The sequence below is a fragment of the Aulostomus chinensis genome, chromosome 10 (assembly GCF_037954235.1).
Source record: "Aulostomus chinensis isolate RoL2024-O1b breed Wild chromosome 10, RoL_Achi_v1.0, whole genome shotgun sequence".
Taxonomy (NCBI): Eukaryota; Metazoa; Chordata; class Actinopteri; order Syngnathiformes; family Aulostomidae; genus Aulostomus; species Aulostomus chinensis.
The window spans coordinates 7,359,071-7,386,943 of NC_141329.1; the positions used below are offsets into that span (position 1 = coordinate 7,359,071).

The window sequence follows — 27,873 nt, forward strand, 5'->3', positions numbered from 1 at the left end:
GTAAAATAAATAATCACACATAATGTAATTTGTCTTTTCGACTCAGGTGCTTCAACAGATTTTAATCTTCCCACGTTATAAGCAAAATGTAGAAGCTGGGGGTTTAACAAGTAATCATGTCCCAGCACTGCGTGTTCTGGGAGGAAATTCAATCTAAAAGCTCAGAAACTAATGAGACACCACTGAAATCAATCCAAACATGCAACACTAAAATATATAAACATTATTTATAAGACTACGAGCTTGTCTTGAGAAATGAATGCTGTTGCTGTCTGATGTTGGGCTGTAGTCTGTGTTTGTGCGCTTGCCTCCTCCCAGGTTGATGTGTCTGGCTCACGACAGGCCTGTGGAGAGAAAACAAAACAGTTACAGTGATTAACAAAAAAAAAACAAAAACCCAACAACAACACAGATTTGAATTATTTTGCAGTCATTAAACTATGACTGAAAAAATAACTACCCCACCTTGAGGACATAGTGGGTACTGCAAAATTTTACTTCAGCGTGACTTCCACAGTTCAAAGTCATTTGACTATGAGGTCTGGACGACTAGGGAAGGCAAAAAAATGACTCCTGTGTCAAATCGGATCCTTTCCTATTAACTCTGAGATTTGCAAGCGACGACATCTGATTTGTTGAGTCAAGACATTTCCAACCTCTCCACACCACACAAATCTAAGGTGGCCTACAAAGAGGGAAAATTAGGTTGGGGTGACATGACACACACTGAAATCCTACGAGAGCATTCAGGCTGAGATGTATCCGATGAAATTTGATACAGATAATCAGATTTCAAAACACCTACAAATGCGGTTGGAATCCCACCCGTGAAAGTTAGATTTTCGTGGTATTTGACTGTTCAGACAGTCTGTCTACAATCTGGATTTCCCAAAAATATGTGTTGGATCGGCAGTCTTAACAAGTCCAATACACACTTTTGTAAAGCTGCTGTGTGAAATGTGCCATGAACACCAGGCTTCCAAAACAAGATCAATTATTGAATTATTGATCCTTATGCAATCTTATCTTGGACAAATGGACATGTAATTCCATTGTTGCTGCTTCTCCACACCTGAGACTTACCATTACTAAACTTGCACTGTTTGAGCACCTCACTGAAGCCCTCGCAGAGTTTGAGGTCGCTCTGGGACTGAGCACACTCGATGAACTGTCTGAGTTCATAGGAGCAGGCCTGCTGCTGCTGGGGCGCCTCCTGCTGGTACATGGGCTGCTGGTACGGCTGGGCCTGGTATGGCTGGGCCTGGTACGGCTCCTGACACACACACACAAACCGGATCATTAAATATAAAAGCTGCAGTTCATAAGTCACCAGAAAATCAAAAATGAGAGGTTTACTCTGCAAACACACAGACTTTCAAACAGCTGTCAAACTTGCATGACAACATTGTGTTTGGCTGAGATTTTAATGTGTTTCAGTGTCTTGACCCCTGAGATACCCTCTTTTTTAAACATGCTGCTATGTTTAGGGCTGAGCACCAAACCAGTTTTTTTTTTATTGCCACAACCAAACTGCTTTGAAAGTCCCAAGAATCCAAATATCTGTGTCCATTTCCATACCCAGGGAATCAATCTGATTACCATGTGTAAGCCCATGACCCTTCAGCATGCTTTCCAACAATGCTGCCAGTGAGTGGTTGTCTAATGCAAGTTTGTGTATCAGCAAAAACTGCTCAGGGTCACCCCAGAGAGGTTTTGATGTCATCTGTTCTGGTGATTATATCAGGTTTTGGTTAAAAGGTGCACTAATGTTGTTGCCTGACGTCACTTACGTTGACGTTCGTTGTAAATACCAAACAAACAAAGCAAGCTCGCCCCTCCCCGTGTTTCTGTAAATGTCACGAACGTGCGTTGACATCGAAAGTGGATCTGTGCTGCGCTAACGTTGCTAAGATGAGTGAGCGAACTCCAACTGTTCAGTGAGTAAATTTATTTTCTGTCTTTATACAATCTCTTTACCGTATTGGGTTATGAGTTACCGCTGATAGATTTAAAATCATTCTATGAGCTTATGCCAAAGAAACACTTCATGTAGAATTTGTCCTTCCTGGTATCAATGCTAGTGCTAGCTAGGACCCATAGAGTAAGCTAGGAATAACATATTATTACATTGAATAATGGAATGGCTTATCAGTGTCATAGCCACTATGCTACTCAATCAACTCTGCTTTTCCCCAATGTATGCACGCACACCCCCCCCCCCCCCACCACCACCATCTTGTCGGTGATTGGCTGGAGTGTGGTTTATGTTCATGTGCATATCCTGTGTAATCAGTGTTTGTTTGCTGTGTGCGAGCCTTGTGTTGTCTCCAGAGACCAGATTTTTTCACTGTGTAGTCAGGAGGCAGGCAGAAAGCGATTGAAGGGGAGACGCCTGAGGGTTTTATTCAAGAGCATTTTTCATTTCTAAGAAAACCTTCCCAAACTAACCTTGTTTTAACTTATAAAGTTTGATGCAAACAAACACTTTTCCTTATTACTGCAAAGTCGATGTTTGTCTCATTACTAGTTTGTTGCGTCTGCCAACAAACAAACAAACACCTCTTACCCATGACCCAGGCCACCAGTAAAGAGACTAATCCGCCCTGCTGCTATTCCTGTCTGATGTTAGACTAAAGGGCTTTTTATTTACCTGATATGTTACGTCAGGCTTTGCAGGCTCTGAATGTCCTCCACCGAAGCCTCCGGTCATTGCATGGCCGATAGTGTGTCCTACTGCAGAGCCTACTGCCACTCCAGCAGCCGTGGACGCCATCTGGGCAAACATCCCTGGCTGCCTGGGGGCTGCTGGAGCACCCACAGCAGACGGAGGGGCCTGCATTGGTGCCGGGGCGTAAGAAGGGGGGGGTGCAGCTCGTGCCATGGGTGGTGGGGATGGTGGTGCCCGGCTGTTGGGTGAAAAAAATTAAAAGGCCTAATTCAAACAGCATGGTCAACAAATAACACTGCTTTGCTACTATTCAAAGTAATTATGTTAATTACAAGTTGTTTTTTGTAGACAATGTCATATTCTTAAAAAAAAAACACAATATAAAGATATGAATGAAGTGAAACATAGAAGAGGCCACCTTTCACTGACATAAAACTCAAAAACAATGGTGCATGGGGTTACTTGGGGTCAAGGTTAGAAGCGCTAATATCCCGGATGACGTCGCGTTCATCACAGTAACTCCTCCAATATCTTTGAGCATGGACAAGTAGCCTTGTACCATTAGTTTTAATAGAAAATATTATAGTAATAATACATAATAAATAATATATTTATAGTAAGAGGTTTTGGGTTTCAGTTATAAATTGTAAACAAATTAATCAGAGACGGCAAGTTACACGATGACCTTCATTACCAGATGCCATATTTTAAAACTGAGTTTTAAGACAATCAAGAAAGTTCTTGATTTCATTTAAAAAAAAAAATATATATATATATATATATATACACATATATAAAAATACGTTCAAATACAAATGTGTTACTCTTTCGAAGGCACACCATACGGACCAGCACTAGCCAGCAGGTCCGCTAGCCTACACGTTCTCCAACATCCGCAACTCTTCCATATCGAGCGTTACCTGGCTGGAGGGGCCATCCTGGATGTTCGGCTCCTGCTTCCTCTCGGCATTTCTGTCTTTTGTACAAACGACCTTGTTTTAAGATACTGAACACAAATGCTACACTCGCCGCTACTGAGCGTTATCTGCCGACCTTTGGGTACTCCGGAACTTTCTGTGTTACATCATTTGACTACTGTGTAACTTCCGGTATGACGAGGTAGAATTCTTCTTCAGCGGTATTTCTCGGCAAATTGTGTCCATGTTGTTGAGCTATTGCCATCTTGTGGATTGTCTGTGTAGGTTCTCATTCATCCAGGTCATCGTAGATCGAAGCGAAGTAAAAATCTGGTCAACTGGACGTAAGTTTATCTTGAAGACGTTTCACCTCTCATCCGAGAGGCTTCTTCAGTTCTAGTGAAGAGTGTGGAAACTCCAGCTTATAAAGAAGCCATCCACGTCAGGATAGAGAAACCATCTTTGAACAGAGGAGGTGGACTGCGATATTTCCTTTCACCTATTTACAACCAAGTCCTTTCAAAGCTTCCCCAAAGAGTTCAGCTGAAAGACCCATGTGGAACGGCTGATGCCAGCACAGTCCATTAGCATCTGAGTGGTCGGTGAAACTCCCTAACGACCACCCCTGAAACTCCCTGACACCGCACAACGACTGTTGTTTGGGGAGGCCAGGTGAGTCTCGGGAGGGTCGTTTCCACCACAATAGCACTGACCACTCCCACATAGGTTTATAAGCTGGAGTTTCGTCTGACAATAATCACACAAATCTGTGTCTGTTCAGGTTAATTTATTATTGAGTAAGTAAACTTATCTGGAAAGGTGTAAAGTCAACAAAAAGCAAATCCAAATATTCTTTTCCTTCATATCACAATATCTGGTCAGATACCAGTATATTATCAAAATGAGTTGGTTTTGAAATACCCACAGTCACGTATTTGTATGTACTGCAAATGAGAAATTTACACACAACTATTAAACAATATCATATACAGCATTCATAGCCATAATTTATTTTATAATAATGATGTGGATTTAAAAAAAATAAAAATTGATTTGAACTTATTTCTTAAGTTAAACAATAGAGCGAAGGAGAGGGACATTTTATTCTTTTTTCCCTTTTTTCTTCTTATCCGATTTTCGCCATTGCTGTCTTCCACCTCCTCGTCCTGATCTGTTTCCTTTTGCTCTTCGCTCCTCCCAAGCCGGCATAGGCGGCTCAATTTCCCCCGGTCGTCCTCCTCTGTCCGGTACGCTACCCATTAATTTCTAGAAATTACACAAAAGTTAGATAACTTACAGAGGAGAATAAAGCCCACATGTTATGTCATTTTGTTTTGTTTTCGTCTCTCAGATTCATTGGCACAGCCCATGACGATTTACAGTTTTACCTTGTAGACATCTGTGCTTTTTCCAGCTGTGATTGGTTCAATGCAGGACTGATCCTCTCTGGCAGCCAGCAGCAGAGGGATGGACACCCTGGAGGGGCCTGACATCGATGCGAGTGGAGGCACTGAGGCCAGCGCTTCTCTTCGCTCCTGTAAGTAAACGAGAGCTTCATTAAGGATCTCTCTTTTATCATTCATCGTTAATCTTGCTAGAATCACGACAAGACTTCATGTCATTCATCAAGCGACCACTTTCTCCCAAAATTAGTCCGTTCTACCTTTTTACTGTTGTGGTTGCAGAAGTGTGGAAAACTTTTCAGAAAATTCCAAGAGACTTTCTGAAATTTTTCATGAGAAATTAAGCTCAGGAATCATCACTCCTTAGCAGGAAAAATGTTTTGCAAATGAGTTAGAAAGTCTTCAAGTAAATGAATAAGAACTGATGGTAATACATACTATGGGTAATAAAAGCAATATAATGGAATTAACTAGACATTATAGGCTAATTTAAACTAGTCATATTTAACTATGAAGTGTGCCTTCTTCCATCACATGCCAAGGTACTTAGCATGTGGGTTACAGCCCCCATCACTGTATTCAATCCCCATGTCTATTCAGGTGAGATTTGAAAATCTAAATGGACAAAATACATTCGATCAATAAAAATCAAAACTGCTAACTCAAGGGAGGACAGTTCGAAACTGCGCTATGCTTTATTAGATTCCTACCTTCTGTTTTTCTCCCCATGCAAACGACTCAAGTGTAACCTGAAAGCGTTTGATCATCATTTGCTGCCGACAGCGGTAGTCCTCTGACAGAACCTCGTTTATCTTTAAAAGTTGCATCTGAGGAACAGAGAGGTGAAATGTTGAAATTTGTCTAAAATAATACTGCAGTTAGGTTTAATGCACGAGATCTTACCCACTGCTCCAAGCTGAGGCTGCTCTTAAGAAGAGGATTTGTCGTGTCTTCACACGTTAGACCAGCGAGCCTCGACTCCACCTACGTGACAACAATGGGCCATTTCTCCTTTAGTAACCAGAATTTTTAACAATGCTTGGTCAGTTTAAGTCAGCCTCACCTCAGGTAGAACATCTTCAAACCGAGCCGAGGAGTCCATGTTGAGGGCGTGGAGCAGTAATACCCATTCTGCCTGAATCTCAGCCTTCCTTTGGCTACTGTTGGAAACATCCTCAGCCTCATATTCCTGGTTACACTCAGTCATTTCATGGCTTTTATCTGCCACTCGCTGCTCTTTTTCAGACTCCCCTCCAGTAGGTTCATCCTCGGGATTCAACTCCTTATGCTGGATTATATGGGCTGCTTGCAGTTCTGATACAAGGAACTCTAAAGGGTTTGACATAGATTTTTTTTTTATTTAAGAAAATGTCCCCCTTCATGTAAAACTGTTGGAAATGTATAAATCCATGGGCGCTGCAGATGTGTGTGATTACCTTAAACATAAAACTCTACAACGGCAGCACCCAACGGACTCCGATTATTTCTCACCAGTGACTTGGTTGAGGATAGACGGCACCAGGACCTCTGAGGTCAGCACCTCGAAAGGAGACTGTAAGTTTGACAGCAGATCTCTTAGCTCTCTCACCAGCAACACGTCACCACCACCAGAATCTGTAACGAGAAACCATTAGCTCATATCTGTACGATGCTTTATAGTCTTGACCGTTCATCACTTCTATCTTTTTTTTTAAACAGGCAACTTCTGTGACATTTTCCTCCAGCTTCTCAAATAAAGTATTTATTGCTTTCTTTGCAGTGATGGCAGACTGAATTGTTGGGGGCTTCAATGCAAATTGTTCTGCACCCCTGGGGAGAAACACCTGCAGAAAGCACCCGTGTCCATGTCTCTCACTCACCCTGAAGCTCGGGACAGACCGTCCTCAGCTGGGACGCCAGCCAGGTGAGCAGTGGACAAGGAAGTTCATCACATCTACACCGGGAGAGGCAGGAACCACCCGGGTACCTGAATAATGACCACAGGTGAGGCGTTCATCTGCACCGAACATTAGCGCGCTGTGCAGGACAGAGTCCGGTAGGAGACTGAACAGAAACCAGAAATCCGTTTTTAAAAAGTTTACATACCCCAACGCTTTAACAGCAGCAACTGTCCCGGCTCTCCTCTCCATTTTCACTGCGTATACTTCAATTCGTCATAAACCACACAGGTCAGGCATGTTTTCGTAGAGCACTTCCTTCTTCTTTGGGGTTGTTGATGGCAGGCCGCGCATCGTCCTCTGCTGTTCGGAGTGTGTACTGCCATTGACGGGAAAAAAAAACTTAGTGGTGAGTAAAGATGCTAAGTGTTGGAAGGTGCGGTCAGTTTGTGACGGTGCTGCTCAGAGAGTTTATGATATGATACTGCGTGTTTCTGCAGTGGTTCGCGTCGCTGTTGTATTTGCTACTAGAGCACTGGAATTATCTTTAGTTGTCATATTGCAGCACCACTTGGTGTCAATGTCCACAGAGTCTGCTGAATAAATACTTTGAACTTAATTAACTTTTTTTTTTTTTAATCCGCATATATATTTGGTCAGTTTTGGTTCAATAATAGGAATTTTATTACTGGTCTGATGCCAGCAGGTAATAAACACGTCCCTAAAAGAAATTCTGTGACACTTTCAAAGTTTGATGGGAAATAAATAGTTATTGCCACCATTTGATTTGATTGGCTTTGACAGAGTGAATTTAACACTTGATATTCATTTTCTAAATTTTAGAAACACCATTTTATTGGCATAAAATCTGTAATGATGGAACACGACCTGGCTTAAGAACACAGTAGACTTTGAATAAATGTTGGTAGATTGATGACTGGAACAGTTGAAATTCAAGATCGGTTTGATCGCTGAATCGCAACACTCTTGATTCTTGCGTGGCATCATTTCTCTGAAAACTAATTTCTGTATTTAAATAGCTGTAGTGATGCAAGCAGTTGAAGGTCATTCTTTTGTGAGACTCTTAACGAGGTTTTCACTTCTTCTGTCTTACGCTCCGTGGCTCTCTCCCTCTGTGTACACGTGGCCCAGCTGGACTTCACTTCTCGGACGTGTGAGACCCCTCATCAGTCTTACGACACAAGCCACTCCATCAGCGGCCAATAAACTGAGCAGAAACAATGAAAACAATGGCAGTGTTGCATAGTGAGCCTTGATGTATGTTTGTACGTGTGTTTGGTCCCTGCTGCCATATGTACAGAGGCTGCGGCCCCACTCACAACAAAAGCTGCGCCATGCGTCAGGATGCTTTGTCTTTTATTCCCCTGACACCGCCTCAGTAAAATGTTCTGGGGCTGACCTCTGACCTCTGGCAAGCAGCCCGACAAAGCCGGCAGACGCTCAACCCTGAGCTTGGCAGCCACGATCATGCAGGGATGACTTGTTGAGGAGTCAGCCCTTAGAAATGTGTTGTTTATATCATGTTCTTTAACAGTGGGAGGTTGTCTTTTATATATATATATAAAAAATATATATATATATATATATATATAAAAGTAGCTATTCTATCAGGAAATATTTCCTGGACTTTTATAACAATGGGGAATACTTACAGTATATTCACTAATGTGTAGGATTTTTGCATGGATCCTGATAAAAGTCTATTTAAGGAAAGGTGTATGTGGGAGCACAGTATGTGCTCTACAGTGTCCCAGTAGTTTTATCATTTTGTACCATGAACGAGGTTGGGTAACAGCAGATTATATAGATAAAGTCCTCAGTCACCCTAGATGTAATGCATCCAAATATGTTGTCCTAATTTGTTGAACGTGTTAATTACGTTAATAATAATTAATTTAGGATAATCCAGCACCAACAAATTAAGATATGCCTTCTCATTCAAACAGAAATCATTTGACAGACAACAATTTATCAAATATTCCATAATAGAGCAGGATGTAAAACTGAGATATGATATGAGAAACAGAGGGAAGAACTGTATAGCAGCCCAACACATGGGTGATTTATACATTTATGAAGTAGAAACGTATAGGTCAAGCTTGGAATATTCAAATAAAGGCAACAGTATGGGCTTTGTGATGATGTAACAAAATTATTTTATTCTTTACTCCACTCCATTTATCTTGAGACATCCCTTACTTTGAAGAAAAAGTTTTAACATAGAAAACATGACAAAACCTGATGAAGGCCTGGTCCTTTCAAGTGTGAGGTCTGCCAACGTCAAGAACACACACCATAATCTGAGCAGCACAAGTAGAACACCCTGGAAGACAAGAACATTGTGTAGAATGTGTACTTTTACTTTCAATACTTCGATAAACTCAATTTTAAATAGTTTTATTGAAGTAGTATTTTGAGAACTATTTGTTATCTGGGTATTTTTACTAATTAGAACGGCTGCATTCCTCTTCCACCACCGTTCATCAGTGTGCTGTTGGTTTAACTCTGAAGGCAAATTTGTCTGGTAACAAAAATGTTGTCAGTACACACACCCAAGTACTTGGAATGAGGAGCACTGAATCAGTTCAGGTGATGTGGTCAGGCATCAAGTGTGTGTGTGTGTGTGTGTGTGTGTGTGTGTGTGTGTGTGTGTGTGTGTGTGTGTTGCTGCAGGGATGGTAACAGTCGCTCAGGTGACTGAGAGCAACTCCCCCTGGAGACAGTCAGTCATCTGCTGGTGACAGAGAGCCCAGCCTACTTTCACAGTGGAGCTCCGACCTTCACTCACATCCACACACACACACACACACACACACACACACAAACACAAACAGAGCTGCGGCAGACAGGTGGATTGCATGGACATCTTCGTGACGCGGACTATTTTGGTGAGTTTCACGTGAACAAACAACACATTTACACGTTCCTAAAGACGTTGGCGATGAATCGGCTGGACGGCTGGCGCTTCACGGCCAATAAAATGGACCTGGAGGAGGATTTCTACATCGACTATGGAGGGGAGGAAATAACAGATTATCAAGACCCCAGTGAACTTCTGGCTGCTCTGAAACAAAAGGAGGAAGAGGTTATTTTGGCTGCCCAGCTGGGGAACGCATTGCTCCTGGAAAATCGTCAGTTGAAAGAACAGAGGGACAAACTTCAAGACCAGTACGCGGACAAACTGGAGGTAAGACCGAGCTGTGTTACTGACTTGATGTAGCCGTTTTTACCCGACTGTTTGAGAGGACAACTTTGATGATGAGATTACGTCACACACTCACCGAGGGAGGACAGGTTAAAACTTCCCATCAGGTAAAAACAAAAAACAAAATAACAAAAACTTATACCGAATAAAGAGCAACTTCTGAAAACTTCAATCCAGTTCAGCAAATATCTTGGAAGACAAGCATGGTTGACATTTTTTTCCTCCCAAAATGGATTTCAAAATAAAATCTGACCGAAATTTCTAAGCTTACTTGTGGGACATTTTCTTACTACGAAAATTTAAAAATTATTGATAACAGTATACATACACAGTCCTGAAAATATTCATCAGAATTAAAAGATGTTAAAAGAAAACGTTCCTTGGAGCCCCATTTGACAGTGTTAGATATAGATGCAGCGGCAGAAGGGACTGCTTCTACTAGGGGCTAACTTGTAACCAGGTCCCTAAATTTTCAAGCAGGGAGAAGGAGCAGATGTCCTCAGGCGATTGAGCATTTATTTGGGAAACATTACCCTGCTGTGGTTGAAATAACTATACCCACCTCAATTTTGGCAGCTAATAGAAAGAAATACAATGTCAGCAGTAATTTCGGTTCCTTTTCTGTTCACACCAGCTGTCACACGTTTCTCGTGATCTTTTAATGACCTAAATTAGCTCTGTGGTCACATAGATTCCTTTAAAATAACATGCCATCATTGTTCTAAACAAGCCAACATCTACTGTAATGATTTTTAATTAAGTGTATTAATGACTTGACCCATTAACACACTTTTGTAATCACTACAATATATTTTTTTATTTTTTTTTTGTCCCTTGTGCAGGGGTTGGAGCAGGGCAAGCATGAACTGCGGTTGAAGCTGGAAGGCTGCCAGTCACAGTGGGAGAGTCAAGTGGGTGACCTGGAGAGGGATGTGAGGGAGCTGAGCGCCCAGGTGGAGCGGCTCAGTCAGGCTCTGGCCCAAGCTGAGAGGGACAAGACTCGAGCTCAGATGGAGAGCACTGACCACTCTCAGCGGCTCAGGGAGCAGCTCAATACTGTGAGTCCCGCACACGTACACATACACACACTGACAACAGGCGAAGTGCGTGTTTGTGGTATGAGTTGATCTGTCTGCCTGTTCCAAGTAACTGTGCTGCAATGAAACAAATACAGTTGCTCCAAAGCTATAGGCTAAGCTACTTGTTGTCACCTAATTGCCGCTGTTGTCTTTGTGAACAACAGGTATCTACTTCTCAGGCTCGGAGTATTTCTTACTGTAGCAGGAAGGACAGAGGTGGATTCTCTCTCACAGCATCTATGAAATCCAATCTGAGTTTCTGGCTTCAGGCAAATGAACCCTGCTGGATGAAAACGATATGTAAACAAGAAGAGGAATGAAAATTGATGATGTGATTCTATGTCTGGGGCAGAGGCAGAAAACGCCAGTAGAAGATTTTACTTTTACTTTATTTAGTTACATGTGACGTATATTTCAGCATGTCATCATCTATTGTATCAGAGTCTGGCTGAATACTTGAACCTGATGGCAACGGAGTGTGCTTGAATCCTTGATGAACAGTTCAGGCTCCCCTGTCCTTCATTATTTCTTCATAATGGCCACCTCATCAGGTATTATCACTGACTTAGATCTAGTTTATTTTGTAACCTGACGTTAATTTTTAACGATGTGCTGCTTAGGTAATCGTCTGAGATCATGGGGGAAAAAGTCACCAGGAGAGTTCAGCTGATCCACTGTATTTGTGTCTCGTCAGATATTTATGACTTTGGGAACACAATCAGATCGGTGACATGTTTTATGGTGTCTTATCAGTTAACTTGAAGGAGCTGACCGCACACACAGCTAGACAACCTTGAATCGCAGTGAAGTACTTTTCTAGCCTGAGAAAGCAGTAATTGTTTCCCAAAACATTACATTTGTGACGTGAATAACACCGGCAACTACCTCATGTTGAAGTCCTTTGTGTTGTCACAAGAATGGAGGAGTGAACCTGAGCCAGCAAAGTTAAAAATGAATCCAAATGACTTGGTACACCCTCTCATGAGTCAAGGTCCATGGAATAAGGAACTCAGAATGTCTTCCCTCCTCTGCCCTCTGCTTGAAGGACTTAACGAGTAAACCAGACTCCCTTGAAGTTGAGGAAAAAGTCAATTTAGATAAAAGGTTATATCTATGTTTGGGCCGCTTGAAGAGAAGGAAATGGCGAGAATGTTTGGCTTGGCATCAGATGTGGGTAACTGTCGACTCTGTGTGGCTGTAAAAGTGAGAGAATAGAGCTGAAGAAAGAAAAACTTCATGTCTGACGTCCCTTTACCAGAATTGGTGACGGGTGCTGCCGCGGCGTGTTTGCCTCTGCCTGCTGTGGTGAGTCGTCTGTGTATACGGTGATTGTGTGTGTGTTTGTACAGGCGTGTCCACAGTTAGATCAGTAAGAGGGGGATTTCGTTATTAGTGTCCTTATCTGTTTAATTTACTGAGTGAATTTTTGTTTCAATTGAAAGAAGCTCAAGGGGAATTCAAAGAAAGAGAAAGCCTTTATATCCTAAATGTGGGAGTGTAACCAGAGCATGGCAGGAATCTGGGGGAGGTCAACAGAAACCTGGGAGAAAGAATCCGTCATGTTTACTAGCAAAGCAAAAGCAGTTTCCCAGATGTGAAGAAGAGAGTGTTGCTGGTACCATCCAGCAGTTGAGGAAGTGGCTGCACAAAACAAAGTTGACATGTGTCAGATAGTCACAGGGGTTAGGAGTGAATGGAGGTCATTGCAGCTTCGGTGGCGTTTGTCTGGTTGTCAGCAGGATTACGCATAAGCTACGGAGCAGATTTTCATGGTACATGGTAGAAGGGTGTATTTTGTATTTTACTTTCATCAACCTTCACTCGTTTAATGAGAGTCCCAGCTTGAAGGTATCATTTGATTTTAAGTCACCGTGCCACAGAATTGTTACAGGAAGTAAGCCTTATGTAACACACATCATTTGATTAACTTAAACATTACACTGTGTTGTCTTCACGTGATGTACAGCAACAAAATGTGTGTTCTCTCATGTCACCAAGCGGACACAGGAAGTGATATTTACGCAATAGCGCACACATTGGTCTGCTCCTTTATGCAAAAATTCAAGTATAACCCCTTTTCGTCATTGTCTTTCTTTACGGAACAATCACACACCCCAACATGGGCAGGGGTGTGAAGTTCTGCTCATCACTGCTTGCAGCTTTAATCAGGGCCTAAACGCCGATGTGTCGTGTGGCAGAAGTTCGTTTTGGCACTCTCTCTGAGTTTTTTACATTTTATGATGTCTCATCTCCTTCCACTTTCTAAATGTTTGACAAGGAATTTGATTTAAGGAGTCAGAAGCTTGAGACATCATGGCTGGTTTAGCTGCACTCTTGGGAAAGAAAATACCTGAGCTGAACATAGTGTCTGTTTTGAAATATGAACACATTTACTGGAAATGAGATGCTTCACTGGAAAGGGAGCACGGTGAGACAGAAAATGCTGATAACATTTCGGTTTCTTTCACTGAGTCATTTTTTCCTCAACTAAAAGCAGATCAATAATACATTCCAAAAAGGAAATGAAGACTTTTGTCGAGGTAAATAAGTCATTCATAGTAGTGAGAGTCATGATTCACACAGTCTATACTCAATCTTCACCCAAAGGATATTTGCCGTTAAATTTTGGCAACATGAAAACAGCAAAAAATTCCATTGAAAACTCACATTCTTGCCAGTTTTATAATCTAACCTTGGGATGTTGTGAAAATGCCATTCTTCCTCTGATTGGCTGGTCTTGAGGGTGTGGTGTGAGCTGGATCAGAGGCAACCCTGAGGAAGAGAAGGAAGAGTTCTGGTAGAACATTTCACTTTTGGTCAGCTTTACCTATTCCAAACAATGATGTAGCTCCATAATTTGCTTTTTGTACATTATCCATATCTAATTGACAGAAATGAAGGCAATATTTTTTTAAGATAAAGATTCTTAAAAAACTCCTTGAACATTCAGTGTTTTTTTTGTTTTCACTCTCCATTACATGCGTTCACATTAAGTTCTCGGATCCTTCCCTCCAGGATCTCTTTTGCAGGTTGTTATTGGTCAAATGTAATCCCCCCCTCACTGTGGATTACCGTTATTGTAAAAGGGCATGCCCAAATTCAGGCAGACTCCTGTGACCCCTGCCAGCGTCACAAAAGGAGAGGCAATAAACATTGAAGAGAGATATAAATCTTTCATTTGCTTTTCTGATGTTGCCCACTCATACCCAAACATCTCGTGATCCCGAGGGAAAGCCATCTTTTCTGTGTGCTCCCTGAGGGGCTCAGCTATAGCTTGGGTAGTCAGCTGCCAGATACCTCAGCGTTTAGGCTTTGGGATGGCCTGGGGCTTGGGGGGCCGTGTAAAGGGATATCATCTCAGGCTTTGTGTCTGTAACAAATGGAGCGTCCTCCTTCCACTCCTGTTTCTGGTGATTCTCAGTGGGTCGCTGCCTCCTTTGTGGACCATGACTCGTGAATGCAAGCTTCTCCTCCTCATTTTTGTGTCTGCATGCGATGTTTTGTTTTTGTCCACAAGTGCCTACTTTACTTTCGTCACACGCTAATTTTTGCCCTCAGGCCTGCCTCACTTCCTCTGTACACTCCCATAAACACGTACACACAAGCTGTCCTCTTCGCTTTACCCGCCTGGTGCCCAAGTTTTGACCCTCTGCCACATTGTTGTCTAATGTCGCATGATGATGTCACTGAGACCAAGAAGCCCTCTGCTCCATCTGCAGCAGGGCAGCCCTTTCATCTTGTATTATTTGGCTGTGATTGGACCTGACAGGGGCCCTCCAAACTGCTGAGTAAGGGGAATGAAGGGTCCCAGACTGGACGAGGGTGAAGAGGGGGCTATGGAGAGAGCGATCTGTTTTCGTGTTCGAGGCTACAGAGCTGAAAGATTCCTGTGTTTTTATGTTTCCAAATCATTTAGTGTTGATTTTATGACTGAATATTCCATCTGACTTGGGATCTTTCTGAAACATTTTCTACAATTTCAATGATACAAACATTTTTACAACAATATGTGGAAGCAATTTTTTTCCGATTTAATATCCAACATCGTTTCTTATGAAATCTTCTGAATCCTGGTTCGTCTCGTTGTTTTCTGCCTGTGTGTTTGTGTGTGTGTGTGTATGTGGGGGGGGATATATATTGACTTTGAACAACCACAAACTTGTACATACAAAAAAGAGGAATAGCCTCTCTGGACATATAAGAGTATCTGAGATACCATCTCATCACAGTTTTTGGAACTGCTGTGCTGCCATGAGTTCCGAGCACACACTTTTTTCGGTATATTTTCTGAAATTAATTTTAGACTGAAAATAGGGAGCTGAAAATAGGAATACATCCTAGAGGGAACCAACAGAAAAATGCTGAAATGGTTTTGTGGAATATGTTGTTTTCGTGATCCTTTTATCCTCCTTGGATTACCTGATCTGTAGCACATGTTGAGAATCCAGACAACAAAAAGTTAAAAATACATTACACTCAGCTATTTTTGGATTCAAGATTATGCTTTCAATTCCTTTAAGTCTGGTGCCTCAGGCAGACTTTGTTTTCAAACTAATATACATGTTGTGATTCCACCTGTCATGGGTTAGTTTCTAGCTGTGTGTATTTATTCTTGACTTCCCTCTGCGTCCCCCGCTTTAATCTCTTGTCTATGATAAAACTAGAGGAATAAAAAAACTCTTATCCTCACCATCTGTGAGCCTCTCGTGCCAGCGTGTGTCTGATGTCTACTGTGTGTCTGTTCAAAGGCGATGGAGGTGGAGAGGACCATGTCTGCTGAGCTGCAGGCTCTTAAACAGGAGCTGCAACAGAGAGGAAGCCACAACAGGCCGCAGGATGAGGAGCTGATCAGTGCCATGAGGGAGCAGGTAACAACCCTCAAGACCCCTATATATGAGACTAAATCTAATCTTTCAGCTCTGAGATGATACTATAATAGAATTTTAAAGTCTCCAAAGCACCGTGTGCCCACACTGACAGCATGTCCGCAACACTCTATTTTCACATTATATTTCCTGGCAAATGTGTTGATTATGTTCCACTTTGGTTGGGTGTTACATCTGTTACACAGGAAAACTTGAGCTGAAGGAACTTCCTCCGATGCTATTCATTATTTATTTTCTACTATACAAAGGACGGACAGATTTCCACGCAAGATAAGACTTAAAAGTAAATTATACATTAGGCCATACCCTGATGCAAGTTGGAATACGTGTTGATAAATAATGTGCAACAATATCTGCATATTATATGTGCAACAGTGCTGTTAGTATGCAGTTTGAGCTCACACCAATGATCATGTTGAGTACATTGGTAAATGAAAGGAAAACTTTTGAGGTTTTTCTCCTAGCTTTCGATGTGATTTTGGGGCTACATAGATAGAACTGACTTGAAGTTTGTAGGGAAAAACTAGACGGGCATTTCATATGTCAATGTCCTTGTAATATTTCCTGAGAAATTAATGAAAATGTCCAGATCTCCCCCAAAATATAATGGGTTCATCCATGGCCCATGCTCACCCTTCCGAAACTGACTTGTCACGAAAAACGTTTTTGTTTTTAAGATGATTTTGATGAAGATGAAGTGTTGTGATGTGTGTTTTTGAAGGTGCTGCGTCTCACCCATAAGGAGCAGGTGTTGGAGGAGCGTTTGCAGAGTGTGTGTCAGGAGAACGCTGAGCTGAGGGCGAACCTTGCCTCTTTACACACACGTCTGGCTCTGCACGACCAACTCAATCATCAGCACAGTCAGCAGGTACACACACACACACACACACACGCTGACTTTAAAACAGGCAAACTGACACACTCCTGTACAGTACATCCACTCAAACACACAAAAAAGCCAGTCCCACCAAGAGCTTCAGTCTTTCTTCAAAGTAAATACACACTGATTAGTGCTCATTGTCGAAGCAAACGACACACACTCACCGCCGTGCAGTCGGTGTATGAATGAAAGAGCTTTAACAACAAAAGGATTTTCCACTCCCTGCCTGGCGGCTGCCTGTGTTTCAGTGGGATTGTGGAAAGCATTGCTAAACAATCACCTCATCCCCGTCACTGCAACTTTCACCCAGCAATTCTGGATTCCACTCGTGTTCGCTTCGTTTCGTGTTGGGCCGAAGGCTGGAATCTGGCATGTCAGGATTTCACGCTCACTGAATGAGTGCTTTCCATGAGTGTCTTGTGACAGTTTTTCAAAAGGTGCGATGGGTTACGGTCGTAGCAATTTTGTGTTGGTATGTCCTGTTAATTTCAAATGCAATCAAATAAAAGAAGGAATTTCTACTTGCATGGATTGACAACAGTTTATCTCATGTGCTTCACACTTGGCAGGTGTATTGTCAAGTAAGTGTAAGAAGTGTAGCGCCAAGTTTGAAGTTATTTGGATGAGTGCATCTCACAATTTTAGCAAAAAATTGCTTTTCTCTGTCGCTGGGCTATTTGACTACAAAAGACAGAGTACAAGTTTATTCCATATTTCTGAGCGAGACAAAGACTGACAGAAATGTTCCGGTGGCTATGCAAAGGAACGATCAACTGCCTTGCCAACTGTTTTCTCACCGGTCCTTATTTTTATTAGGATATGATTTAATTTTAATTATTTTATTAAGGAGTAGCTGTTCTTATCTTTCTAGAATTCAGTGCAACCAAAGTACCACAAAGGTCAGAATAAGGCCATTTCACAGTACCCGTTTGAACAACTCCTTGCAGGTTAACACAGCTGTAATTAATAACATGGCATTGTACACGCTGGTGCTCTGGAATGGCTGTATCACAATACATAGACAATTTAGTAACAGACACGTGACACAAAAACCTACCTTGTTCCTACAAATCTAGGCTAATTGTATCACGGAAAGAAGATAATGGCTGCTTATTATCAAGATATTTAATGCAGCTATGAGTTTTAATGTTAGAGGGCAGGTTTAGACAAGCCTCTTAACAGTGAAATCTTAGTGGGTAGGCAGCTAAACATGTTCTCTTTGAGCTTTAATTAGCATTGTAATTAGTAATTCACATGATGGTTGGAATATAGAACTTTGGTTTCATCCTTTGAAAAGACGTTCTGTACCCAGTTCTTTGGCACGATCGCCACTGTATGTAAATGCATTTACTGAGTTTGTTAATGTTGTGGTGATGATGGGTTTGTTGCTGTTGATCTGGGTTGTACACGCGCAGTGAGGGAGAGGTTGGAGACGACCTCATCACGCTGGAAACTACTGCAGACTTCAGCACTACTGCAGCAGTTATGTCTGAGCAAAAAACAATTAAAATTGACTTGATTGTTTGGAAATGGCGGGATAAGAATCAGCAGGCTGCAACCAGCCCAATCTGAATGGGTGCCGCGCTAGTCGGATGACTGTGTTTTTGTTTGAGTGTAAATTTGTGTGTGTGGTCTTTGTCTTTTCAGTTGACTGATGCATGGCAGGAGGTGGAGGTGGCACGGGGTCGCTCACAGCAGTTACAAGCCAAGGTGGATGAACTTCAAGAGGAGATGTCCCTGCAAGAAGCCAAGAGCCTTGGAGATGCCTCGCTGCTGTCTGAGTTGGACACGGCAGAGCTAGGAGTCAGTAAGGAAGAGGTACCAAAGCGTCAGGGCTCCAGCACATTCCTGTTTCACATAGTCAGACCGTTTCAAACCATTTTATGGCCGACCTCTTCAGAAATCTCTTGCCAGTGACATTAGAGTGAGAAAATAACAATTTTTTAAAAATCGATCATGTCAGAGACACGTTTCTTTTAAATTAATCTGTACATTCATGCTCCTGATGCTGGGAAGTAACAAGACCATGAAGAATGTCACTGGTGATCAGGAGAAACACCGATCGATTCTGAACTTAGACAAAAAGCAGCCTATTGATTTTTCTACCGTCACATATTTTTGCCAGACCCTCACCTTTGCTTGTATCAGGCCATTGTAGGCAGTGCTGTTAGACATGAGAAGAAGTTAATGTTTTGTAGTTGCTGCATAAATATAAGGTATCAAATATAAATTTTGCTGAATTATCAATAAAATGATTTGTACACTACAAGTGTGAGCCGAGCATAAGAAAATGACTCAGTTAATTAAATGCAAGTTCATGTCGAGGGGAAAGCAAGGAGTTACTGTTCTTTGATAAAAAAAAAAAATGTGTGTGTTGCAACTTCATCTCCACTCTACACATGGAAAGTGTTAGTTGCAGCCTTTCTCTTTTCTTACGCTGCCCACAGTGACTTGTCTGATGACGAGGAACATGAAAATAGAACAAAGTCTTTAAGGTGTGTGTAGTAAATCAATAATTAGGCCAAGGAGAATTTGATGATTTTAATTTTGATAAAACTCGTGTATAATGCCACAGTGAAGCTCAGGAACTGGCTGTCATGTGCGGAACATTGTGACGGTACATTTTGTACAAGCTCTCAGTGACAGTGTGACTCCAGTGTGACGCAAGGACCACACTTAACACATGAAGGTGTGAAGGCCCTGATATTCAAAGTAAAGACGCAACAAAAGAACATCAGATAAACTTTGCTGCCGACAGCAGAAGACAGAAGTTTAAATTATGTCTGGAAGAGAACATGAAAGCTCTCTGGGTGTCTACCATTATTGTTTGTTTATTATGGCTGGAAATTTTTAATGTATAACTGCACTTGTGAGTCATTCAACAAATTTCCTGTTTGTCATCGCCACATTGTTGAAGAGTTTCCTGTTTTAGACTTAAACATGTATCTATGATATTATCATCAAATATGATCGGATTATCTCTTCAACCATATTTGAATGAACTCGATCAGATGTCCTAGCTTGGTGTCATGATGTCATATATTTGATTCAAGGAAGCTAAACAGAGAGATGAGGTCATGCTTGTACCTCCCACTGTGTAAATACTTGGTCATACAATATGGGGTGTTTTGACAGAAAATGTTGCATGGTGGAAGGAAAATGGAAAAGACAGACATTGTTTTTGAGTATTTTCTTTCAGGAATGGCCTACTAATGCTATAATGATTAACTCTTGCTTTACTCAGGTAACACAAGAGATAGGGTCCATCCTTGAGTTGCTAGTGCCTCTGACCCAGGAGCTGAAAAGTGAAGGGACACCAGAAGCCCCAGATCGAGTTGAGGACCTGCAGGTCATGCTCCATCAGCTAAAGACAGTGGCCCAAACTCTGGCACAGATATCCAACCCTCAGGTGAGCCACTGAAAACAAGCAAACGGGACAGGAGACAAGGTGCTAACAAAAGGCTGACATTGTTGTACCAGATTAAAGTATGACAGGCTGGTTTGGTCTTGGATCACATTGTATATTATTACAGTGCCTGGTTTTTAAGTAAATATGTTAGTACTGAGCTTTAAATGTGTTTTGCGCAATGAAATTAGTATTTATGTCTTCTAAAATGTAGGCTTAATTATTCAGAAAAAAACAACTACATAGGAAGTGGAGAATTGACACAAATCCCAAATCCATAAAGTTGCCGTTAGCGTAGACATCCTGAAGGCACAAGTTTCTTATGATATCACAGTTACAAGTGCTGAGGAACAGGCATCAATGGATGACTACAATTTAGCGTTTGTAAGCTTTGTTCCACTATCGTTTGGCATGAGCGAGCATATATCACTAAGCTTGTAACTCTATATTACGGCCTAGCCCGTTCCTCCCTCAGAGCACCACGCAAATAGGCCAACATTACAAAATCTCTTTTTGGTGTGAATCTTTGTGAAACTCATCGCCGACACCTGATCTCTTCATTGATGTCTGTGTCCCAGGAGCTGAATCAAGCTTTTGTTGACAGGACAGCTAAACAGTGTGGGAATCCGAGCACCGCACAGGAGCTGAGAGATCAGGTATCCCAAGTGATGAACAAGCACGCCTGTCAGGGCGGAGGCGCCCGTGGCGGCCCAGTCTGAGAGGATTTGGCTGGGATGTACTGACCTCACTGCTTTCACTGACTTTTTTCAGATGGAAAGTTGAATATTTGAGGTTAATTCTTTTTTGTTATTTAAAAGATTGAACTCAAGACTACCAGGACTATTTGCACAAAACTTGATGAAATAGCATAGCATACACCAAGGAAGAACACATTATATTTTCCAATTCAATTAAACAATTTAACATGGTGACAAACAGCTCTTTATTGCGTTGCAGTTGGCAGAGCTACATTATTCTTTCTAATGCCCTTTTTTGAAGCAGCATGTCAAAAAACTACCTAGCTGACCTCTGATCAGGGACAAACGAGGAATCCTTTACATTTGCCGACAGGTTTGACAAGATTTGAAAGTCTTTTTTTTTGTTCTTATTTTTTACTTTGGCCCTGGTGGAGCTATGCACTATACAGTGTCCTTTTAAATTACCTTACATCAATTATTCATTGCAGCAGTCCTTTGAAAAGTTATCTCAGCCCAAAGCAGTTTACATTGACAAGTTACATCAAAACGGCTTCAACCATTGCATTTTTCTCAATCAATGTTATGCTGTGTTTTGTACCTTGGTTCAGTACCAGTGTCATTATAGTGTGTTAGCAGATAAAACGATAAATATATGACATTTACAGTGGTGTATTGTTGTGTTTGATATCTTCCATCAGAACATCCAGCTGGAGAAGGAGAACACTGAAATGAGGCTGAAGCTGCAAAATGTTCTGTCGGAGCAGGCGGAGGTGACACAGCAGGCCATCAGAGACCGAGATGAAGCCATAGCTAAGTGAGTCATCATCAGCACTCAACATTCTCAAAACATAGTGTGTTATAGTAAATGGACTGCATTTATGTCGAGCTTTGATGCACCCTCTGGGAAGGAGCAGTTATTTTCCAATTACTAAACAGCCGCTCCACCTCCTGAGGTATGACGCCCCAATATGTATGTATTCAGCCGCCACCTGTGACAGCATGCTTTGGACTGAATGCTTGTTTGTTCTAGAAAATGTCTACCTATGGTGTGTTCTTGTGACATTCAGGATTTTCATTATTCCTTGGCAGGAAAAACCTGATGGAGGCTGAGCTGGTCCGAAGTAAAAATGACATGATGTGTCTAAACAACCAGTTATTAGAAGCTATCCAACGGAAACTGGAGCTTTCACAGGAACTGGAAGCCTGGCAGGTAAGGGGCTTTTTTTTTTGTCCATTTTAGTCTTTCATGCCATATTTTCTTAGAATATACTGTATTTGTTCCACCTGCTTGGTAAAATACTCAAAACATTCAATATCACATTCGAGATCTGCAGCATTACTGATGAAAAATTAATTTTAAGGTAGGATATTTGTTTGAAATCAAATTTTGAAATGACAGAATATTGATTGATCTTCGTTTTGGTCCTCAAAGGTAAGGCAGACTCCTCTCAGTCCTGTCAGAGCCACGCCCTAAAGCATTCATACTGCTTTATCTTCTATTTTTCTCTGAGTGAGAGAATTATTTACAATCATGGTATGCTGATGAAGACTTCACAATAGCGACTGAGACCATAACCACTTTTGGAGAATGTTAATTGCTGTAGTAAATCAAGTGGTCGTGTTCTTTTTGTCAAAGACTTCTACGCAGTCTGACTCCAGTTTGCAAGATGAGGATTTGAAAAAGAATGCAGGTGTAATTCAATATTGGCTTCACCTTTCAGATCTAAAAGCTACATCTCATCTTTTGGTGTTTCTAAAACTTTATGATCTGGAACAGTTTAACAAAAGAAGCTGTAGCAGTTTTTAGGCATTCAAAAAGTAAAGTGGACTTGCCCATGATAAATCACTATACTGAATCACTGTTAGCTGTCCTGCTCACGTCCCGTTGCTCTCTACTTTTCCTCAGGACGACATCCAGATCATCATTAACCAGCAGCTGAGGTCCCAGCAGCAGTCAGAGCTGCCTCAGAAGAAGCCCATCTCCAACGGCATGTCCTTCTTTCGCAAGCCCATCAGGACTGCGTCGTCCTCCTCCATGTGCAGTTCAGATGCTACTCAGGACAAAATCCAGTCCCCCTGGAGGGACTGGTTAAGACGGGGCAAAGGACGGGGACAACTACCTGCTAGCCGCTGAGGAGAGGATGTACACGCAGGAAAAAATGTGAGAGGGAAAACACGAGTGATGTTACCCGTACCCGCTGCCATAAGGACTCTTGTACCTCGGTGTTGAACAACAGCGCCACTTCGGACAAAGACTCGTGAAACAGGCGCTTGCAGACATTTCACAGAGAGGCTGAGCCTTCCGAATATCCAACTGTGACCACTTGCAACACTAGTATTGTCACACAATTACAGTTTTGCTCGAGATTGTAAATATTGTGCCTTATTTTGTAAAATTGGTGATATTGTGAACGTCTTGATGTTTAAGACTTTTCATGGTAAATGTGGTAGACTTAGAGAGCTGGAGAGTAATTGTTTATTTGACTTCATGCATTAAAGAAGATTGATGATAGTGATCTGGAAAAAAAAAGATCAAATAGTGCATTTGGTAATCGCACTGAATTTTGTCTTTACCCACCAAGTTGGATGTAAGAAGTTACATTACTATTTTGTTTAGAAGTGAAAGTGTAAAAAAATTGTTGATTGTATGAGAAACACTGCGTGATGTCTCGTACAATGTAAAGCTGTTATTTTTTATATCACCATTATTTTTTTTATTTTTTTATTTTTTTTTTTTACAAAAGACGGATTATGTAAAATTATAGCACACTGAAACCTTATTTGAATGTTGTTTCCCAGCGGGAGTCCATTTAGGTTATTGTTGGTCATTATTAGTCAATGATGCCTGGAAAAGCATTCATATGACAGCTTGATCAATATCTCTGACAGATTTTTTCCGTTGAAATGAATAAAATGTAAATTAAGACTGTATTTTAGTTTTGGGCTCATTGTACTCCTGCAGACAGACCAAGTCAGAGGTGCAGTTTGCTGCTGCCCTCTGCTGATGGTTATTAAACACTACAAACTTTAAAAAAAAACAAAAAAAGTCTCAAATCAGTCAGTTTTGGTCCTTTCCGACAATAAGCTCCATTTACATATCTAACTTACTAACTCAAAACTGTACTTGATTTCTCCCCTTTTTAGCACTTTATCACATCTCATAACACTGATAAATACATGAAATGCTGACACGGCATCAGTGCTTATACCACTGAAACATTGAGCACCTTCAAGTATTTCTCAAAAACTATTACTATAACCATTCTTATTTCAGTTAATGGTTGTGGTTGGAGTCGTATGTGTTCAGTGTTTAAGGAAGTTTATTTTACTTAGGTTTTACATAATGTATGTTCAAATTATAGTTGGGATACATTGTAAGGTACTTTTTTAAGTAATATTATGCATATTTGTTTGTGTGTTATCCTGGGGCCAAAAAAGGTACTTTTGTCCCTTTCCTATATTAGTAATATTCTATAAAGCACACAGATGATAGGAAAGTATGCTGTTGTTTGTCTGTTGCTCATCAAGCATCAATAGCAGCAGTGATGTAAATTTAAGTAATTTTTATAGTTACCTGTGTTTAACCATCATATTAAAGACATAACCAATGCAGCTCATATTATTTGGCTCTTCGGCTGTCTCTTACATAAACACTTCAGATAATATGCCCATGAACTTGATTTGATTCTCTTTGAATTTTCTGCACATTACTGACAGGTTTGGAGTTGAGCAGGGGAAATACAGTGAACCTCTCTGTACAGATTTCCACGTATGAGAAGTATGAATGGCCGTATAAGCAGCCTGAGGGTGACTGTCCTCACTCCCAGGGAAACAAACATCAGAGGATTATCTGAAAGATGAACTGTTAGATGAACAGACAGCATGGGGCTCACCAGGACCATTCACCTTGACAGATGCAACATTTTACATGACCGCATCACCGAACAACAGAAATGACCTCAGCCTTTTTCCATGAAGTGTTGTTCCTTCAGCTCTAGAAGTCCCCAGGACTCCTGAAATGAAGAGAATGACCCCAAGATGAGAAGTGAGATGAGGAAATGCTTGAATCACATGACAGAAAACCTGAACAAAGACCCCCATATGAGACCAGAGATGAGAAAGCAGATCTAGGAAGGGAAACATATAACAAAAAGCTCACGAAAAAACGGCCGCAGGAAGGGATCAGAGATAAAACAGAACCACAAGGAGTATGTGATTCATATTGAATGTTTACATAAAAGAGAATAACAGGACATGGAGGGCAATCGCAAAGCTCAAGGGGAAATGTCTTTATTATGTTTCAGGATTTTCTGGGTCACAGGATTAAGTAAAAGCAGACATGTGGGATTTCTATATTTACAGACCTACAATACACTGCTGTCTTTAATTTCCATGGGATCAATTATTGAACAAGCGTAAAGGAAAAAAACAAGATGAGCGATAGCAGCAGTGTATTTGCTGGGGATGCAGATGAGACGGATGAAGTACTGTATCGTTATGTAACTGTATGATGTCCCACCGGGACTCATGTAGTTATTTCCTGTTTTTGTGTCTATTTTACTTCCTGCTTGTGTGTGTCCAGCATTACCTATTTCCGGTGATGAATGGTTCCCACGGTGCTTGAAGTCCTTGAATGCAGAATTTTCAAGGTCTATAAAGTGCTTGGATTTCATAAAAATGTATTACTTTTAAAGTAAGTTTACATAGAGTGATAAATATACTTAACATTGTGTGTTGGTTATTAAAATAAGTATTAAGCACATGGTGATATGATGGTCAGTCCCACATGAAATTTGGTTTTGATGCAAATTTTAAGTATTTTAGACCACTCAAAATTGACAAAAATGATGCAAAATGCGGGCGTCACAGTGTTTCAGTGGTCAGCACTGTCGCCTCACAGCAAGAAGGTTCTGGGTTTGAGTCCCGGCTCGGGCACAGGATCTTTCTGTGTGGAGTCTGCATGTTCTCCCTGTGCCTGTGTGGGTTCTCTCTGGTACTCCAGCTTCCTCCCACAGTCCAAAGACATCAAGAGGGGACGAGGCTGATTGATACTCTAAATTGACCGTAGGTGTGACTGTGAGTGTGAATGGTTGTCTGTCTCTATGTGTTGGCCCTGTGATGGACTGGTGACCTGTCCAGGGTGAACCCTGCCCCTTGTAGAAAAGCTGCTGGGATAGGCTCCAGCCCCCCCCGCCCCCCCCCCCCTGCAATCCTTGACAGGATAAGTGGAAGAAAATGGATGAATGGATACAAAATCCGTCCAGATGATCACATTAAGACTAAAAGACCTTGAGGAACTCCATAGAAAACTCCCTGCTTCTAATGTCTGAAACTACACCACAGTCCGAAGATACTGAAGATGCTTGCAAGATAAAGAAACCTCGCATCCCTGTTTAATCAAGTTTTTCTCATTTCTTGATTGATATTCTTCTTTCCTGAACAGCCTTCCACCTTCCCTCCCAACATCCCGTGTATGACCTCAATCCTGCCATTAAGACATTTACCTGGTGACCTGTGTGATCGCAGTATAGTCTACTTCCTGGTTTCTTGTTGAGACTCACTCACCATGGAGGAGAAGGAAGACATAATGGCATTACAAGTATTTTGTGGAAAATATAAGTTTATAAGAACACAAGAAATTACAAAGTAGGACTGTATTTACACAGGGGATAAAGCCTAGCATTTTTAGTGTTTAAAATATGTCAATCGATGGCTGTTTTAGATGTCCACTATTACTACCACATTTAAAAAATTGTGAAAATGTAATCATTTCATTGGTCAATAAATACCCTACATGGTCAACTCATCATGTTTGTTTAGTGGCCTGTATTTGCCTCCCAGTGACGTAAATCAACACGAGTGATGGATCAGATGTGCTCAGCCATAAACTGGACTGCTGAGACCGTGTAGCTGTTTGACTGGATGTAATTTAAAACTTGAGGACATTTAATAAATCTCAGGAGAAGAGGACTTTGAAAATATTCTTCTTCTTGATGGAGATGAGAATATTTTCCTGGGATATAAAAACAATAATTATAATAATTTGGTGACATCACAGTAAGATTGACGTTCAAAAGTGGCGGACAATGATTTAAAGAGGATTTTTTGAAATGTGAAAACCCTCTTCAGGTGATTTTGGCTCCCCCGTTGGATTTCCGGGTCAATGTATTTCCTCGTCGGCTGCAGCTGTATGCCCCGCCCAGTGGATGATAACCGCTAAAACAAATCTAACGCACTACACAGGCGAAACTCTCGGTTTGCATCACGACTCCTGCTGTATTTTTTCACATTTGCCAAGCCGTGTCACTCTCCACCGGTACGTTTTTCTTGTTCATAAGAAACAAATCAAATGTAAGTCAGCCAAAAAAACAAAACAAAACAAAATAAGGTTATTTGACAGTTCGGTTTTATTTTTGGGTTTCATTTGGTTTAAAACAAACTAGAACTATAACAACACCACCGAACCAACCGCATCGTGGAGGACTACTAGGTCTTTCGAAATTATTAAAGTTGTTGATGAATTTAGCGAAAACGGCTATTGTCACGGTATATTATGTTTCTAATTCCCTGCTTTTAATTTTTCAGAGTCCCGTTTTTTGGGAGTCGGTATTCTGTTCTGAATAAGTCGTCTCGTGTGTGTTACGCAGGTCCAATGGAAAACACCTGCGGTCTCCTCACTGCTCAGAGGGAACAAGGTACAGAGCTGACAACAGCAAATCAAATGTGATACACACTTAGGTTTGTCATCCTAAGGGAGCTATTGTATGGAAATTAGGACAACTTCTTGATAGTATCAACAGGCACATTTTGTTTTGGTAGTTTAGGGGATTGAA

The 27,873-nt window shown here is 41.3% G+C and overlaps 4 protein-coding genes across 6 annotated transcripts in view; 2 read left to right on the forward strand and 2 right to left on the reverse strand.

Moving 5' to 3' along the window:
• Positions 1–42: 42 nt before the first annotated feature.
• chchd2 (coiled-coil-helix-coiled-coil-helix domain containing 2) lies at positions 43–3,769 on the reverse strand. Its single transcript, XM_086215840.1, has 4 exons — positions 3,589–3,769; positions 2,651–2,906; positions 1,084–1,273; positions 43–344 (listed from the first exon to the last, which is right to left on the reverse strand). The coding sequence occupies exons 1-4, from the start codon at positions 3,636–3,638 to the stop codon at positions 334–336; spliced, it is 507 nt and encodes a 168-aa protein (XP_086071966.1). The 5' UTR covers positions 3,639–3,769; the 3' UTR covers positions 43–333.
• An 805-nt stretch (positions 3,770–4,574) lies between these two features.
• On the reverse strand, positions 4,575–7,230 carry LOC147254244 (protein FAM98C). The gene is made up of 8 exons (XM_086215098.1): positions 7,074–7,230; positions 6,848–6,954; positions 6,480–6,602; positions 6,052–6,317; positions 5,892–5,972; positions 5,699–5,815; positions 4,974–5,120; positions 4,575–4,851 (listed from the first exon to the last, which is right to left on the reverse strand). The coding sequence occupies exons 1-8, from the start codon at positions 7,115–7,117 to the stop codon at positions 4,687–4,689; spliced, it is 1,050 nt and encodes a 349-aa protein (XP_086071224.1). The 5' UTR covers positions 7,118–7,230; the 3' UTR covers positions 4,575–4,686.
• A 2,393-nt stretch (positions 7,231–9,623) lies between these two features.
• LOC147254245 (BICD family-like cargo adapter 1) lies at positions 9,624–24,589 on the forward strand. 2 transcript variants are annotated; one of them, XM_086215841.1, is made up of 10 exons: positions 9,624–10,073; positions 10,934–11,149; positions 15,919–16,038; positions 16,778–16,924; positions 18,584–18,754; positions 20,181–20,345; positions 20,921–20,998; positions 21,739–21,854; positions 22,130–22,250; positions 22,947–24,588. In XM_086215841.1, the coding sequence occupies exons 1-10, from the start codon at positions 9,828–9,830 to the stop codon at positions 23,172–23,174; spliced, it is 1,608 nt and encodes a 535-aa protein (XP_086071967.1). In that variant the 5' UTR covers positions 9,624–9,827; the 3' UTR covers positions 23,175–24,588. The 2 variants fall into 2 exon arrangements, with proteins under 2 accessions (XP_086071967.1, XP_086071968.1); XM_086215842.1 differs by lacking the exon at positions 9,624–10,073 and adding an exon at positions 10,129–10,198 and having other exon boundaries at positions 22,947–24,589.
• A 2,672-nt stretch (positions 24,590–27,261) lies between these two features.
• Positions 27,262–27,873, forward strand: part of LOC147254246 (von Willebrand factor A domain-containing protein 5A-like) — a 12,289-nt gene continuing 11,677 nt past the window's right edge. Inside the window, exons 1-2 of one of the 2 annotated variants that reach the window (XM_086215844.1) lie at positions 27,262–27,356; positions 27,688–27,735. In XM_086215844.1, the coding sequence (XP_086071970.1) occupies positions 27,693–27,735 (43 nt within the window). In that variant the 5' untranslated portion in view covers positions 27,262–27,356; positions 27,688–27,692. Of the gene's footprint in view, positions 27,357–27,625; positions 27,736–27,873 lie in introns of both variants that reach the window. The other variant, XM_086215845.1, reaches the window with a different exon arrangement.

Coding starts and splice junctions, on each gene's coding strand:
- LOC147254245 (XM_086215841.1), top strand. CDS start 9,828: ATGAATCGGCTGGACGGCTGGCGCTTCACGGCCAATAAAATGGACCTG. Junction 11,150..15,918: donor TCAGGGAGCAGCTCAATACT/GTGAGTCCCGCA, acceptor GTCTGTTCAAAG/GCGATGGAGGTGGAGAGGAC. Junction 20,346..20,920: donor CACAGATATCCAACCCTCAG/GTGAGCCACTGA, acceptor TCTGTGTCCCAG/GAGCTGAATCAAGCTTTTGT.
- LOC147254244 (XM_086215098.1), bottom strand. CDS start 7,117: ATGGAGAGGAGAGCCGGGACAGTTGCTGCTGTTAAAGCGTTGGG. Junction 5,816..5,891: donor GCCTCAGCTTGGAGCAGTGG/GTAAGATCTCGT, acceptor TCTGTTCCTCAG/ATGCAACTTTTAAAGATAAA. Junction 5,121..5,698: donor CATGGGGAGAAAAACAGAAG/GTAGGAATCTAA, acceptor GTTTACTTACAG/GAGCGAAGAGAAGCGCTGGC.
- chchd2 (XM_086215840.1), bottom strand. CDS start 3,638: ATGCCGAGAGGAAGCAGGAGCCGAACATCCAGGATGGCCCCTCCAGCC. Junction 2,907..3,588: donor AGGATGGCCCCTCCAGCCAG/GTAACGCTCGAT, acceptor TTCACCCAACAG/CCGGGCACCACCATCCCCAC. Junction 1,274..2,650: donor AGCCTGACGTAACATATCAG/GTAAATAAAAAG, acceptor TGTGTGTGTCAG/GAGCCGTACCAGGCCCAGCC.